The following is a 17754-nucleotide window of genomic DNA, read 5'->3' as shown; positions in this document are numbered from 1 at the left end:
AGGAGAAGAATACTTAAATTTGACTCATTCATTCAGAATGGAGAAAAACTGTGTTTAAAAGATGTTAGGGAAGAGGAACATGTTTTATCAATAAAATAAAGAATGATATGAAAATGGATTTAAAATGACAAACTAAAAGAATGATATGAAAAAGATATTACATTGGATATACAAATGAAATTGGTTGATATCTTAATAATTGAAGTGATCTGGATAAATTATCTATATTGGATTTACAAAGGGACATGTTACAGTTTTGAAGGCTTTATGAGAAGGATCCAATTAAAATGAAAAGAAATCAAGTTCTAGGACATTATTTGAAGGGATTAAAGACCAAGCTTGTTGACTGTAAAAGGAAGAAATATAAAGTAGGTTTATTTGATCAAGGTTAAAATAAATATGTTGTTATCACTGGTAATCCTTAATGGATTTTTGATGACTAGGACTGAATGATCAGGGTTTAAAGATTTATTTATAGATAAGAAATAAGATATGGGAAGAAGAGGTCATTTGTTATACTTTAAGAGAAAGTGGTAAGCTACTAAAATTATCAAAAGAGATGAAATGTATAAAACTTCAATTGACATAAATTATCAATTTTTAAAATTTTATTCAGAATTATACAGTAAACCAGAGAATATACTGAATGAAGATAGAAGACTTTTAAAATAAAATTAATTTATGTTTAGATGATACAAAACATCAACCTCTATTTGCTCTAGTATCTAAGGTAGAGATTAAACAAATAATTTTAAAAATAGCAAGTGCTAAAATACAGGCCTAGATGAATTCCCTGTCAGGTAATATAAAACACTCATATATCTTTTGGTACCAAAATCTTGTCAAGTATATTAAGAAATATTTGATAAAAAGAATTTTATCTCTGACATTTAACCAGGCTTCTATTACAGTTGTACCAAAAGCAGGTGAGATAATACACAGTGTTCTAATTATCATCCTGTCTTGTTGATTAACATTGATACAAAGATTTTAAAAGCAGTGTTAGCAAATAGATTACATCAAGTGATATTGTTTGTTGTTAACAATGATCAAGCAGGGTTTATAAAAATTATGCAGGCAGAAAGTAACATTAGGTTAATTGTAGATCTAATGAACATGAATAAAAAGGAAGATCTATTTGCAATTTTATCATCAGAAGCTGAAAAAGCCTTTGACAAAATGATTGCTGTATTAAACAGATTTAAATTTCTATTGGAATTCATAAAATGGATTCAGATATTGTATGGGTCACCTACATCTAAGGTAAAGATTAATGGCATGTTTTCTCCTGCCTTTCCATTATTTAGAGGAACTAGGCAAGGATATCTCATCCATCCATGCGGTATGGAACCCTTGTGCTAAACAACACAGGGAGATATATGGAGTAGTAAGCAACTCTGTTGAACACAAATTTGTTTAATTTCCTTATTCTTTTGTTTATTTTTAAACTTGTACTATTATCTTTTATGCAAAAGATAGGTGGCTTTAGTAAAATAGCAGGATACTCTGTTAATCGGCCGAAATCAGAATGGAGACCTATAGGTAAAAAGTGGGTTACCCATCCATTTAAGGAATATCAATTCCGTATTTATATCAACTCTGTTAAATATATAGCTCCAAATTCAGAAAACCAACCCCCCTCATTAATTTACATTTTCTATAAAGATATTTTCAGAATTGAATAACAAAATGAAATTCAATGGTGAAAAAAAGTAAGGTTCTACATTTAGGCAAAAAACCCCAAACACACAGGTATAGTATAGGTGGTTCCTTGTGCAATAATAGTAACTGTGAAAGGGATCTTGGTGTCCTAGTGGACAATCACTTAAATATGATCCAGCAGTGTACTGCAGCTGCCAAAAAAGCCAATACAGTGCTAGGCTGCATTAACAGAGGGACAGAATCAAGATCATGTGAAGTGTTAATACCACTCTTCAATGCCTTGGTAAGGCCACACTTGGAATAATGTTTCCAGTTTTGGTCACCATGATGCAAAAAAGATGTTGAGACTCTAGAAAGAGTACAGAGAAGAGCAACAAAGATGATTAGGGGACTGGAGGCTAAAACATATAAGGAACAGTTGCTGGAATTGGGTATGTCTAGTTTAATGAAGAGAAGGACGAGAGGTGACATGATAGCAGTGCTCCAATATCTCAGGGGTTGCCACAAAGAAGAGGGAATCAAGCTATTCTCCAAAGTACCTGAAGGCAAGACAAGAAGCAACGGATGGAAACTGACCAAAGAGAGAAGCAACTAGAACTAAGGAAAAGCTTACAGTTAGAACAATTAATCAGTGGAACAACCTGCCTCCAGAAGCTGTGAATGCTCCAAGTTTTTAAGAAGAGATTGGACAGCCAAGGTCCCTTCCAACTTTTTTATTATTATTATTATTGTTGTTGTTGTTGTTATTACTATTTATTACTATTTATTATTATTTTGTAAACAAAGAATGTATTTTTTGAAAATATTTTCCAGATATATAAACTAGAATTCCTCTCAGAATGTGAATTAATCTGGGAATAATATTCATTTTGACACTGATCATCTTTCCCCACAGGGTAAGGTTTAATGACTCCCATCTATTGATATCTGAAGAATCCCCTCATTTTTCTTTATATTACTATTATTAGTAATCATTTTAGTATTAAGTTACTCAGTTATATGTTTTAGTATAGGAGCCATGGTGGTGCAGTGGTTAGAATGCACTATTACAGGCTAACTCTGCCCACTGCCAGGTGTTCAATTCTGAGGGGCTCAAAATTCACTCAGGCTTCCATCCTTCTGAGGTGGGTAAAATGAGGACCCAGATTGTTCAGGATAATATGCTGATTCTGTAAACCACCCAGAGAAAAGCACTGTGGAACAGTGTATAAGTCTAAGTGCTTTTTCTATTGCTATACCCATAGCTAGATATTTTTCTTTACTAAATTCTTACTTTTTCTTTCTTTTCTAGCTTTTTCCTTTTTTCTGCATGTTTTTCTTTTATTCTTTTTGAAGTTTGTATTAGCTCTTTTTAAATTGTAACATTTAATAAAATTTCTATAAAAATGACAGCTTTATAATTAGCTAGGCCAGTTCCAAATTGGTTAAATGGGCCTTACAGTACAGAGAATTGCAAAATGATTCCTTTTAACAATAACACAAGAAGTAAATAGCCTTTCTTTGCTCTGAGCTTTTAATATTACATTCAGCTATGCATGGCCCTTTACAGTATTCAGTTTAATAGTTGCAATCGGGACACTCAAAGTGGCTTGCATTTTTCCACCCCTTCAATTGAAAGAGCCTGGCTGAATGGTACACACATGCAAGTTAGAGCAGCTGTGGTGCCCTTTCTCTCAGATGCCTGGCTTACTGAGAATGCTGTAGGAATTCACCATAATTTGCAGTTGCAACGCTTGTGCCAAATTTCTAAATTGGAGAGTTCAGAAATGAGCTCTTGTTCAGAAAAGCCATACCAATTACAGTCTGAGTTAAACTCACTGGGTAAAGCTTGTCTTGTCTTTTATTCATTTACCCATGTGATGTACACCCTACCTTTTCTAGAAACTCAAAGCAAAGTATGTACCATTTCCTCCCCCATCACCCATTCCCAACATTTCCTGCAACCGTTCCCCCTTTCAAAATTAACCAGGGAGGAGATTAACTAGCAACAGAGAAAACATATTAATTAGCAGCAGATGATAGGTGGTTGATCTTTAAGTTCTTTCTCTGACCTTGCCAACAAAGAGGAGGTTTATTCAGTTTTAATTTCCTGTTTGAATATACCAAGCCAGAGGGAAGCAACAGTTAAAAATACTCAGCAGCATTTCTAAGAGCACAATGGAGGATCCAGAGCCATCCTTGCCATCAGGAACAGTGAGACCTTTTTCTGCTTCCAGCTGATGCTCCTCCTAAATAGGTATATACATAGAAAGCAATAGGGGGGAAGGGGGGAATAGGGTTTTTTTTTGTTCAGGAAAAAAAAACCCCAGAGGTTGTTGCTAGCCTTTATGGCAATCAACGACTGAAAAATTTATGCACCTGAATGAGCAATGTAAAATAAACTTTGTATAAATCCTTCAGCTATCTAAAAATACATCTTCAATCCTATGCTGTTGCATTAATGAGTATGTTCTCTTATATCATGTGTATTTTGTAATATGACAGGTAATTAAAAAAGGACTGCAATGCTGCAGAGATTAAATGATTAAAACATTCTGACTGACAAAAATAGTGTCCTGGTTAATCAATCAGATTTCCTTTTTTAAAAAATTTTGTAAAAAACAATGCAACCGTTGTTAAAAAAAAACCCTGCAGAATGCCATTTTATTATTTGAACCTCAGAGGAGATTTGAAGGTGAGAGAATTCTTTATTATAATATCTCTCTTAATATGCAATTTTCAAATTTGTGTCATTTGTTTTATTTAGTTAGCCAACTGAATAAGATTCCTTTTATTGGAAGATAGCCCCTAAAATTTTATTTGAGATTTCACTTTCTTAGCGGGGAAAGAGCTTGTGGGGTGATTCAGGAGGGGGAGTCACTTAATTTTTTGGATAACGGGAGAGGGTTACAGTAGACAATGCAAAGATAAAAACTGGCTGTGCTGACATCATATCTGAGAACAAGGCTAAAAGTTTCTTTTTCTTTCTTTGGTGCTTTTGGGATAGAGCTGGGATTTTTCTTTGCAGTTTAAATGTTAATTGCACTGCAGCTTTGGTGCCTATTTACTGAAAACAATGAAAGAAGGTACTGAGCTGCTGATTTTCAACAATCATGACCAAACTGTGCAAAGGGTTTCAAGGACCACAAATCAAATGGCTCCGAGGGTGGCAGCAAAAGTGCTGGACTTCAGCCAGAGTGATGGGAGTTAAAATCCCTCCTCAGCCCCAGAGCCCAAGGACTCTCTCTGGCAAATCAGCATTACAAAGGTGGGGAAAATAAGAATGCGTGTGCTGTGCAGCTCTGGGCTTGTTGTGGAAGGACAAGATATTTGAATGATAATGACAAAAAGGTTGTACAATTATTAATGATCTCCTTTTCTCCATTTTCCTTTTTTTCTTACGTCAAAACTACAAAAATCAAAACTTCAGTCACCAGACAGGGACACTGTTCTGTAAACATCACTGGGAAGTATCTTTCAGGTAAATACCTGAAGTTTATTCATTTGTTTTTATACCGATTCATGTCTTCATATATCTAGGTCAGGGATAGGCAACCCAAAACACTCAAAGAGCCACTTGGACCCGTTTCCCACCGAAAACAAAACACCGGGAGCTGCAAAACCCTTTTGATATCTAAAATGAAGATAATACTGCATATATCCTTTTTTACCTTTATTATAGGTCTCTCTCTCTCTCTCTCTCTCTCTCTCTCTCTCTCTCTCTCTCTCTCTCTCTCTCTGTGTGTGTGTGTGTATATATGTGTGTGTGTGTGTGTGTGTGTGTGTATGTAGGTCTTTGGTTGTTCGGGTTTTCTCCCGCGTAAAATTGGAAGTGTCTTGGCGACGTTTCGACGAAGTCCCATTCGTCATCTTCAGGCTGGTGCTTTCAGCTTCGTGCTTTGAGCAGCAATGTGTGGTCTTAGCTGTTTATTCCTTTTAACTGCCAGTGGGGGTATGAACTGATTGGGTGGGGGCTTGGCTGTGTTCTGATTGGGTGGAGGTGTGTTCTGAATGGTTAGGGGCTTGGCTGTGCTCTGATTGGCTGGGGGAGTGTTCTGTTTGGTTGTGCTCAGGTTAGTCTGAGTTGCAGAGGGGTTTAATTTTACGTGGGAGAAAACCCGAACAACCAAAGACCTACATACAAATACCCGCGAAAACCTCAGAAAACAAATATCAAACCTCTAAGGGGAGGAAATCCACCATTGACCAGGACCTATGAAAAACTTGAAGTCCAAAGAGCTTCCATTTTATGCGACCTCGCATTCCTACGCAACTGCCGAGATCAAAATCTAATCCCCACATGTTTCCAACTGAAATTCCACTCCAACTCTGCAGCCACCAAACGGATCATGAAAAGAACAGAATTGGCCCTAATCAGAAATGAACTTCACACAAAAAGATTCCTCCTAGACCGAATTAACAATGATCTCCTCACACTCCACCTCAAACTCAGCAACAAGATCCACCCCGCACTTTGGGACAAATCCAAACAACTCGCCGTCTGGAGAGCCGAAACACAGACCACCCTCAAGACAGATACACACACCAACAAACTCCGAAGACTACAAGAACGCCAGAAACAAACCCCTCCTCCCTCACAGCCACACATGAAACAAACAGTGCATAACATCTCAGATAGGATCCTCACCAAAGCCGAAACCAATGTCCTTTCCAAAGGATTCAACTTTGCAGTCGCTCCCAAACACATCCCCACTGAAACCATTATATGTGGAGTTGAAACCAGCCTGACCAAAATCAACCCCGACGACGCCAACAGAATCAGACTCGAAATCACCAACATCCTCTGCACCAGCAAGCCACCCAAAAGCAACTTACCCAAAGAGGAACAGACAGCACTACGTAACCTGAAAGAAGACACCAGCATAATAATCCTACCAGCAGACAAGGGCAACGCCACGGTGGTTATGAACACATCTGACTACCAAACCAAATTAACCAACCTACTCCAAGACTCCACATACAAACCCCTAAATACAGATCCCACCACCTACCTGGAAAAAACCACCAGATCCAAAATAAAAGCCTCCCCCATTAGCGAAGAGATCCAGCAAAGAATCATTCCCAGAGAGAAATCATCCAGATGCCCCAAACTCTATGGTCTCCCCAAGATACACAAAGAAGGAACCCCACTCAGACCTATAGTCAGCTCCATAGGCTCACCTCTACAAAACCTAGCCAAATTTCTCGCCAAACAACTACAGCCCTATGCAGAATCCATCACCTCACACGTAAAAAACTCATTCCAGTTTATAGAGATCATAAAGAAACAAAACTTACAGCCCAGCGACCTACTAGTGAGCTTCGATGTCATATCCCTCTTCACCCAAGTGCCTATCAAAGAAGCCTTGACAGCTATTCAAAACAAATATAACCCCCCCAAACACATCTTAGATCTGACCAACCACTGCCTATCCAACACATACTTCATCTATAATGGACAAAAATACAAACAAACAGAAGGAGCACCCATGGGATCACCCCTCTCACCTGTCATTGCCAACCTCTACATGGAACACTTTGAAACCCAAGCTCTAGAAAAATCGGATCACAAACCCAAACTCTGGCTCAGATATGTAGACGACACCTTCATAATCTGGCCACATGGGAAAGAAAAACTGGACAACTTCCTCACACACCTCAACAGCCTACACCCCAAAATACAGTTCACCATGGAAACAGAAGCTAACAACCAACTTCCCTTCCTGGATGTCTTAGTCTACAAGAAATCCAATGGCTCCCTAGGACACACCATCTACCAGAAGAAAACACACACAAACCGCTATCTGCACGCTCTCTCACACCACCACCCAGCACAGATCAACTCTGTAGCCAAGACACTCATCTCCAGAACAAAACGCTTAGCTGACGAACAACACCTAAAACCCGAACTACACACTCTCACCAATGTACTAACATCCAATGGATTCCATAGAAATAAGATTACAAACCTAATCCAAAAAGAAACCCCCACTAAAATCCAAGACAAAGAACAAGAAAACGGCAAAGCCCTCCTCCCATACATAAAAGGCACCACAGACAGAATCAGTAAGATCCTCCATAAACACAACATCAAAACAGCATTCTGCACAAACAGAAAAATATCCACCATCCTTAGAAACCCCAAAGATAAAATTGAATTAGAAAATCAAGGAGTATACGAAATCCCATGCACCACTTGTCCCACCACATACATCGGACAAACCAACAGAAGAATAAGTGCACGCATTGAAAAACATAAGAACTCAGTCAAAAAAGAGGAACCAACATCTTCCCTGGTCCAACACCTTAAAGCCACAGGACATGAAATTGACTTTAAAAATACCAGAACCATTGCCAAAAGTGAACATTTTAATAACAGAATAATCAGAGAAGCCATCAAGATAGAAAAACGCCCACACAGCATGAACAAGCGAGATGATACCTCCCGCCTACCAGCCATTTGGAAACCCGCCCTTATTGACAAACGACTCCCTAACACAAAAAATGATACCAGACCCACACTCACAAAAACCACACAGGATGTCACCACCACACATCCACGCAAAAAACAAACCCAAAGCCACACCGATGATGAGGCACGACCACAAACCAGAAGCCAGACCACAGCTGCATCATTAGCCACTTTAAACCCCTCCAATCCATACATGAAGCAAACTGACACCCTCCATGAAGAGGAGACACGACCACGAACGCGAAGCCAGAAAATAGCAAGGCAGCCCAAAATCTTAAACCCCTCTGCAACTCAGACTAACCTGAGCACAACCAAACAGAACACTCCCCCAGCCAATCAGAGCACAGCCAAGCCCCTAACCATTCAGAACACACCTCCACCCAATCAGAACACAGCCAAGCTCCCACCCAATCAGTTCATACCCCCACTGGCAGTTAAAAGGAATAAACAGCTAAAACCACACATTGCTGCTCAAAGCACGAAGCTGAAAGCACCAGCCTGAAGATGACGAATGGGTCTTCGTCGAAACGTCGCCAAGACACTTCCAATTTTACGCGGGAGAAAACCCGAACAACCAAAGACCTACATACAAATACCTGCGAAAACCTCAGAAAACATATATACACACACACACACACACACACACACACACACACACACACACACACACGTAAAAAAGGATATATGCAGTGTTATCTTCATTTTAGATGTCAAAAGGGTTTCTCTCTCTCTCTCTCTCTCCCTCCCTCCCTCCCTCTCTCCCTCTCTCTTTATCTGCCCTTGGTCTGCCAGTCCTCTTCCCCCACTCTCTCTCTTTCCTCTCTCTCTCTCTCTCTCTCTCCCTCCCTCTCTCTCTCTCTTTCCCCCCCCTCTCTCCATCTGCTGCTCACCTGGCAAGCTGGCTTCAAGCTATTCTCCAACAAGCTCAGAGGCAGGCAACCTTTTATGACTCATGGACTTCAACTCCCAGAATTCCTGAGTCAGCATAGCTGGGCTAGCTAGCTCTCTCCTGCCCTTCCTGCTTCCTGCAGAGACACAGCAAAGGGAGGAGCTCTGCCCAATAAGCTTTTCAGCTCCTCGGAGAACACACACAACACACACACACGCCACACACATACACACACAGAGAGAGAGGCAGAGAGAGAAGCAGGGAATCGCAATTGCCTGTCTCTGTCTCTGTCTCTCTCTGCAAATGGCAGAGGAGGCTGGGAGCCACAGGGGAAGGCTCAAAGAGCCGCATGCAGCTCCGGAGCCGCAGGTTGCCGACCTGTGATCTAGGTGGTTTCGTTTTCAAGCTAAACGAAGTTAAGCATGATGTCTGGAGATGCATGAACATGATAAGCAGTATTTATATTTTTAAATAAAGTGAGTTAATAGTGACACAAACATAGTGGTTCAAGACAACCATGGATTGGTGAAAATTAGGAACAACAACATTTGTAGAGCAGTATATTTTTCATCTCTTAATATTTAGAATGACGAGAGTTTCAATACTGAAAAATTATTTCCTCTGATTGCTAAATGTCTATAGAGATTCCTGTCATCCAGGTCATGGTTGTCCCAAAGGTGCTTTTTCAAGAGGCAATTGGACTTGTTTTTCTTTGAAGACGTTTCACTTCTCATCCAAAAAGCTTCTTCAGCTCTGAAGAAGAAAATGAGCTGAAGAAGCTTCTTGGATGAGAAGCGAAACATCTTCAAAGAAAAACAAGAAAGTCCAGTTGCCTCTTTAAAAAGCACCTTTGGGATCACTATAAAATATTGCTTTTGGGACTGAACCTATATTCTGGAACCTACTGGATTATAAAGGCTACATATAAAGACCAGAAAACTAGAGGAAACTTTGTTCTACTCTTACTGAGACTGGTGATATTAGAGGATCTCCAGGAATGATGCCTCAAGAAAAAACAAACACCTTTCAGAAGGAAATATACTCTATGCTGCAACTAATTCACCAAACAATTGTTGCATACAAAGAAGACATTAAAAAAAACCATAATGAGACTAAAAATAATTTAGATAATATAAATGAGCAAATCTCCAAATTAAATCTACAACTAGAAAGTTCCCAGACAATGACTACAAAGTATGAACAAATAAACCAGAAATCAGAAGATGAAGCAGAGGAAATGGACCTACAGACGGAAGAGATAAAAGAAGGGAAATATAAGCTACATATACAAATAAAATATTGCAAGAACAATGAAAATGCAAAATACCCTTTACTCCTTAAGTCTGCAAAATACACTTGATGACAAGGAAGAAGATTTTAAAAAATGGAAAATAGAGCTGTCAAGGGAAATGTTACAATTTGGGAGACAAAAAATGAAAAGAGAAATTGAAGGAGAAGGAAAATGGGAATTGCTTAAGGAACATAAATGGGTGGAATTCATCCCCCAAAATACCCTACTTAAATAAATTGTCTTCCTCATGCCAAGCAACTTTCATAAAATAGAAAGAAAATTCCTGAGCGATTTAATTGTCTTAGTTTGGAAAGCTACTTGGCAAAGAAAGAAAGCAAGAGTTAGATTTAAAAAATAGAAGATCTGACCTATTAGAGGGGGCATTATATGTTTAAATATTTGTTTGAATATGATTTAAAGAACGGATGATATAATTAGACCTTTATAATGAAAAATATGATTTAGAATTAAAATAGCATTTTTTTCTTCTTTTGATATGGGAAATATGGATATAAGAGGAGGATTGGTATGAATAAAATTTTAGCTATATAAATGTAATTAATATTGAGAAAATCACACCTGATAAAGATACTTCAAATATTGATCAGAAATCAAACTTTAACAAGAGCATGAAAAACAGGATATTGATTTATGAGTTGATATTATTGTTATTTGTATAATATTACTAAAACATGATGAAGATGTTTATATCTAACTTTGTATACATCAATAGTACCAAGAATTGTAATTGTGTAATGAGGGGAAAATGGAAAAAATATGGGGAAGAAAGGAGCAAAAAATACTGGATTGTGCAGTACTGAATAGATTTATATTGAGGAAGTTAATGTTAAATATGTAAACCCAGATAATATGCTGTTTACTAAGCTCTAAAGATTGTAATTCTTAAAAATTAGTTAAACTTTTTTTTAAAAAAGCACCTTTGGGACATTTCCTCTGATTATTTCTCCTACCTAGAAACGTTGCTACTGAGGAAATACAATTTATTAACAATCATTTCTTACTAATCCTTCAGCCATTTCATCATAGGCTCAACTGAGCCTAGTGGTGCCCAAAATGCAGGATGTGGTTTTTCAACCAAATAATTCTTCTAAGATAAGCTGCATTTTTGATGTTTGATCTCAAAAAGCTTTCTTTGTTGTGTATGTGTATGTTAAGGAAGAAGGTTTAAACATTATTATTTAGAGGAGAAACCATCAGGAAATAACAGAGCTGCAGGACAACTGGGAATTAAAAACAAATTCCTGGAAGAAGACAGAGCCAAAACCATTTCCAAATTGTTTGTCAAGAAAATTATACGGACATATATGTGAAGGTGACAAGAATGCAAGTTGACAGAGGCTTTTACATTTCCTTTTTCTCTTTCCAATTTTCCCCTCAAACTCCTTGCTACAGGTAGACCTTGACTTACAACAGCTCATTTAGCGACCTTTCAAAGTTACAACAGCACTGAAAAAAAGTGATGTAGGACCCTTTTTCAAACTTAGGTCCATTGCAGCATCTCCTGGAATGAAGGAGAAACTTCCTAACAGTGAGGACAATTAACCAGTGGAATAGCTTGCTTTCAGAAATCATGAGCGCACCATCACTGGAAGTTTTTAAGAAGAGACTAGACAGTCAATTGTCTGAAAAGGTATAGGCTCTCCTGCTTGAGCAGGGGGCTGGACTAGAAGACCTCCAAGGTTCTATTCTATTCTATTCTATTTTTTTATAAATATTTTATTGGGTTTTTTTCATAAACATATGTTAATTTTTCCAATCAACGAGTTGTCTGGGATTAGCTATGCTAATATATATTCAATTCCTAATCCTTCATTCTTTCCTCTAACCAACAATAAAATAAGTCCCAAATTTGATAGTAGTCTGTGTCTTTAAATGTGCCCACCATAACAAGTTGATTCCCTGATTTTCCAGTTCTTGTTTAGATTTTAAATTCCCATCAGTATTTAGAATATCTCTATATGCCCATATTTTTTCAAAATCTACCAAGTTTGGATGTACAAATGCTTCCATCGTTGATAACTACCCTGGAATTTTTAGATATATTTTAGCTTTAATTTTTTCCCCATACTGTTAACAAAGCATTTCTTATAAGGTGATTTTGAAAATAATTATGGATTCTGTTTTTCCCATACCATTCTGTTCTGTTCTGTTCTGTTCTATTCTATTGTCATGTGATTTACATTAAAATGCTTGGTAACTGGTTCATATTTATGATCGCTGCAGTGTCCCAGGGTTATGTGATCACCTTTTGCAACCTTCTGACCAGCAAAGTCAAGGAGGAAGCCAGTTTCACTTAACCTTGTTACTAAATTATCAACTGCAATGATTCACTTAACAAATGTGGCAAGAAAAGTTGTAAAATGTGGCAAAACTCACTTAACAAATTTCTCACTTTGCGACATACATTTTGGGCTCAATTGTGATCGTACGTTGAGGACCACCTGTACTTCTTTCCAGCATATATCACCTAATTACATCCTTTTGGCTTTCCTTGTTTTCTTTCTTGAGAACTGTCATTTCCTAAACCAGGGGACCCATCACTGCCTTTGATTTTTCCATTCTTAATATTTTCAACTTTTGATTCTGCTTTCCCCAAGACACTGCAATTGCTCTCTCCTTTAAAGCATATTCTAATAGTTGTGGCATTCCTACAAGTGCGATCTGATCATCTTTTGCCCATTCACTTGCCTGCATCCCACTGCATTTCTGCCTCTGAAATTAATTCATTGGGAACCTACTACCCTTTACAGTACATCTCCGGATATTGTAGAGCTCTTAACCATTGTTTCAGACCTTAATATTGCCTTGCTTTCTTCTTCGTTGCGATTACACTCATGACTCCCCTCCAATCAGCTCCTTGTCTTTTTCTTTTGACCTCTGTCTTAGGGCAAACTCTCCAATGAACTGCCTTATGTATTGCTGCCCTCATCAAAATCTATTCTGTCTCCCCTTGATCATCATATCCTTTTCAAAACTGCAACGACCTGAATTCAAAACATTTTTCTGTGTTGTTACTTTCTTCTCTAATGATATCCATCCTACTGATCCCATGATAGACGTGCTCCAATTTTCAAGCTTAACTAAAATAATGAATATCATTTCTTTAATTACTTTGCTCCTGCAGCCCTTATTCCTCCCCTCCAGTGTGTTAAATGTTCAATTTGAATCTCCTTGGGATCTATATTTTTTTTATCCTCTAAGCCATAGATGTGTGACCCTTTTTAAGCTGAACCTTCACTTGACCTCCAAGTGGTATGCTGGGGGGATACATAAAGAACTGGTGGAGCTAGCATAAAACTACATCTGATTTGGTTTCAGTGTAATTAAAGCTAATATGTTTAATATTCTTCTCCCTTCTGTCTCATCAGAAAGTACAATTTCTGGTAATTTCAGGAGGAGGTCTGCATTAAAGCTTGGTGTTAATCTCTAAGCACCATGCATAATGATACTAATTCCATAATTTTAAAGATGACAAATTAATGGGATGTACTGTAATTGGGATAAGTTTCATATGCTAAAGCATTAGGTGCAGGTTCTGTTCATATCAAACAGCCTTATATGGTGTCAGATATATCTATCTCTGGGCAACATCTCTGGGCTATATTTGTCATGTATCGCAGCATTAACCCAGGCATGTCCAACCCAAAGCCCACAGTCTGCATGAAGCCCTGGACAGCTAGTAATGTGGCTCCACAAGATCGTAAACTTGTGCGAGACCACCAGGCTGAGCCTGAGGGTGGTGTGAAATGTATCATCAATCTGGAGTACCTATGGCTCCCGAAGGGATGCAATTCTAGCCTCCCTTGAAGTCTGTTGATACCAATTCTCCTTGACCGTTACTAGTTCAGATTCTTGAAATAAACTTGTAGTACTTTTGAACTTATCTTGGTTCCTGACTTCTTGCACCTGACAAAACGTATCATTATGTGATTTATGCCCATTAACTATATTATATATTTTACATGTGGCCCAGGACAATTCCTCTTTACTCAAAGTGGCCTGGTCAAACCAAAAAGTTAGACAACCATGGTCTAACATGAGCAGCACTGATTCCTTGCAGACATTCTCACTCTTGCTATCCAGACCAAAAATGGAATCTGAGAGCACACCTATGCAAAACAGCAACTTTCTCAGTCAACTATAGGAGCTCTTCTAAATCACAACTATATTGCTAAATATTATTATTTTTTATATGGGTAACACTACTCTGCAGCTTTGTTAAGAATCAATGTAAATCTGCCATCTCTAAAGTCAAGCATGTGGATAGTTCACAATTTTAAAATGATTTTCTTTGCACTGTAGGTAAAATGATGGAAGACTTTTCTATAAAGGGGGAAGGTGGAAGAAAGAAGTCATGAGGGGGGAGAATCCCCATCATTTAAAAGGTAAGTGCTGAAAGTAATGGAATTTTGTGTAAGTTATGAATTTTAAACCACTTCCAGAAGCTATGTTGTTTACAGCTGGATGTGAGCGGTTCCTGGCAGAATACGAATAAGGGGGGCATTGGAAAACTGCTTTGGATCACTCTCTCTCTCTTTTTTTTTTGCTTATTTTTAGTTTCTTTGACTTTAACTCTTTTGAAACTCAGGTAACAAATTAAACTCTTTTGAACATCTGAAGAAAACAATGGGGAAATATCAAGCTTTACAAAAGGAGCAATTGAGATGACAAGAGTATTGTAAAAGAGATGATATAAAGGGCACAATTTTCATCCTCTGCAGACAATATGTTCTTCTTTCTGTTTCCCAAACAAATAAAAGTATTTGTCAGTTTCTTGTTCTTTTGTAATTTCACTTTTTAATGTTTTTGAATTTGATTGGCTATATTGCAGTTTTTCCAACATTATATTCCCAATGTGACTTGTAATTTAGTTAGATCATAATCCCAAGAATAATCCCAAGAATCCCAGTCACCACAAAGCATATTATATGCAAGAGTAGCTGTAGAGTTGGTGATCAGAAGGCAGGAATGAAAAATAATAGATAGCAGTTTTAAAAACAACCTTTCTAATCCCTTGTAAGTTGGTAATATTCATATTAAACACTGAGTGCCATTGCTTCTTCTTGAAAGAAATGCCGAATAATCTAGGTTAGGCTATTTGTCCATCCAGCCTGGTATGTTCCTTGATCCTTCTACCTAAAAATGTCAGGATTTGACCCCTTATTTTCAACCTATCATAGTTGTGCCTCTTCTTTATTTTCTAATGACGGTGGCAGGGAATTTTATAAGGATACTTGGGCAAAGGGAATGGCACACACTCACAGTCCACATCCATGGAACCTTTAATCTGAACCGTCAACAACATTATTGTGCAGTTGGCATCATGATACAGGCAAAGAAGTTTTATTCTAAGATGGTGACTGCCTATCCTGCCCAAAGAGCTTAAGTGACCATTGTAGTAATAGTAAGCTATGCTAGCTTGGCTAGATTGCTCCTGACTTTTTCTACTTAGCTAGGAAAAAGTGAGATACAAACTGAGTAATCAACAAACAAATTAGAAAGGAATGTTGCTGATTATAAGAATGTCATCTTACCAAATAGTGAGTTAAGAGGAGACCATAGGCCATATGCCATGCGCTGCCTGTTTAATAGCTCCGTTATAAATTCCAATCAATATTTGCTTCTTTTGCTTAAATTAGGAGAAAAAAATATCCTGGATAGAAAATAGACACAGGCCCACATGAACATTGTTGCATCGTTATAAATCTACATGTTCTTTCCCCAAAACTTCCAATCGTTATTTTCTACTCGTTCTACCACAAGGATGTTGGCTTGGAGCAACTGTCGACCTTTTCACCCTGCCCTCTGTTTTATCAATAATCTGGCTTGAAAACATTTAGGCTTACCTATCAAAGAAGTCAGTGATGAGTAGGAGCTAACTCTCCTCATCTTGTCAATCGTCTCAAAAGACAAGATATATTCTTCATTTTCAGGGCTGCCCAAGGTGCTGCTGGCGCTGCTGCTGGTGCTCAGATTCCCAGGGGAAAATGCAACAGAGCTTCCAGCTATTGAATAAAAATAAGAACGCAGACACTGAACAAAACATGTATGCACGGACTATGTTCCATAAAGTATGAATACATATGGAAATTTGAGGGCGAAGGGAGATATTGGTTTTGCAGTGGTTATTTATTAGCCACATGCAGAAATCCTAGTGACTGCAATGTGGCATCACACATTAATTCCACCATTTTGCCACCAGGCTCCATCTGTCTGAGGCTCAGCTTCCTCTCAGTAAGTTTTATTTTATAAATTAACATACCAGTTCTGTCTCTATTCTTGAAAAGTCAAAAAACACTATTTCAGAAGGGGTGTCATATCACGGTATGCTCAGTAATGGAGACAAAAGATCATACCAATACTAATTTAAATATTAAAACTTATCTGATAGCAGAAATTAGCAGACATGGGCAACTTTGTAATGTGGAAATATTTTGGGGATGCATGAATGATTTGGGACTTCCTGCAAGATACATGTTTTTCTGTAAAAAAAAAAAAGCAGGAAAAGATTAAAATAATGAAATTTAAGGAATAATAGGTGGGGGAGGCATGTTGATTTCATGTCCCTCCACCAAGGAACTGGCTGCTATGATTGTCCTGAAATCTGCACATGAAAAGAAACTCATAAAAAGAGGATTTTTTCTTCTTCTCTTTTTTTCAGTGCTGCGGCTACCTGTTTTCCCTGAAAAACTACCTATGGGCCGAAGAACCTTTTTGATACGGCAGAACAGCATCAGGACTGGCTTCTAGATAAGGGAATATACAAGATAGTCCTCAAATTATGACCACAACTGAGCCCAAAATTTCCATTGCTAAGCAAGACAGTTGCTAAGTGAGTTTTGCCTCATTTTATGAGCTTGCTTGTCACCGTTGTTAAGTGAATCACTGCAGTTGTTAACACAGGTGTTAAATGGCTTTCCCACTGCTTCTCAGAAGGTCACAAAAAATGATCATACGACCTTGGGACTCTGCAACCATCATAAATACATGCCAGCTGCCGAGTGTCCAAATTTTGATCATGTGAACACGGGGATGCTGCAATGGTTATAAGCGTGCAAAATGGGCATATGTCACTTATTTCAGTGTCGTTGTAACTTCAAACAGTAACTAAATGAATGGTTGTAAATTGAGGACCGTCTAACTGAAAATCAGATGAAGATATTACATATGTACGCAACTTTGTTATTGCAAGATGTTTTCTTTTTTCTCTCCCTTCTCTTTCAGCACTCGTTTTGGGAGAGGCATAGGGACTATAATCGAGAGGACAGATATATCACTATGCCAATGAATCCACTTCTGGTCATGATTTTCAGGCTCCAATCCCACGTCACACTATTCACAAACAGTAATTAGAGACACTGTCCACTTTTAACTGTGCCATTTCTGCTGTAGACCCAGATGCACACAAAGTATAAGGTTTTTTTTCTTTAAAAAAAATGA

The 17754-nt window shown here is 38.0% G+C and overlaps 1 protein-coding gene and 1 long non-coding RNA gene across 5 annotated transcripts in view; one reads left to right on the top strand and one right to left on the bottom strand.

The window, feature by feature from the left end:
• Positions 1-17754, bottom strand: part of RPTOR (regulatory associated protein of MTOR complex 1) — a 425821-nt gene that overhangs the window by 89978 nt on the left and 318089 nt on the right. For all 3 annotated transcript variants that reach the window (XM_039346112.1, XM_039346121.1, XM_039346131.1), the window contains exon 20: positions 16161-16319. In XM_039346112.1, coding sequence (XP_039202046.1) covers positions 16161-16319 — 159 coding nt within the window. The remainder of the gene's footprint in view (positions 1-16160; positions 16320-17754) is intronic.
• On the top strand, positions 2392-17750 carry LOC120309180. 2 transcript variants are annotated; one of them, XR_005557028.1, is made up of 5 exons: positions 2392-3898; positions 5072-5122; positions 14617-14699; positions 16976-17146; positions 17539-17750. It is a non-coding gene; the product is annotated as an uncharacterized LOC120309180 (long non-coding RNA). The 2 variants fall into 2 exon arrangements; XR_005557026.1 differs by having other exon boundaries at positions 16976-17750.

Source organism: Crotalus tigris, unplaced genomic scaffold (genome assembly GCF_016545835.1).
Source record: "Crotalus tigris isolate CLP2741 ecotype Arizona unplaced genomic scaffold, ASM1654583v1 scf7180000017551.9496454, whole genome shotgun sequence".
NCBI lineage: Eukaryota > Metazoa > Chordata > Lepidosauria > Squamata > Viperidae > Crotalus > Crotalus tigris.
The sequence above is the reverse complement of the archived record's forward strand: the minus strand, read 5'-3'. Positions and strand labels throughout refer to the sequence as shown.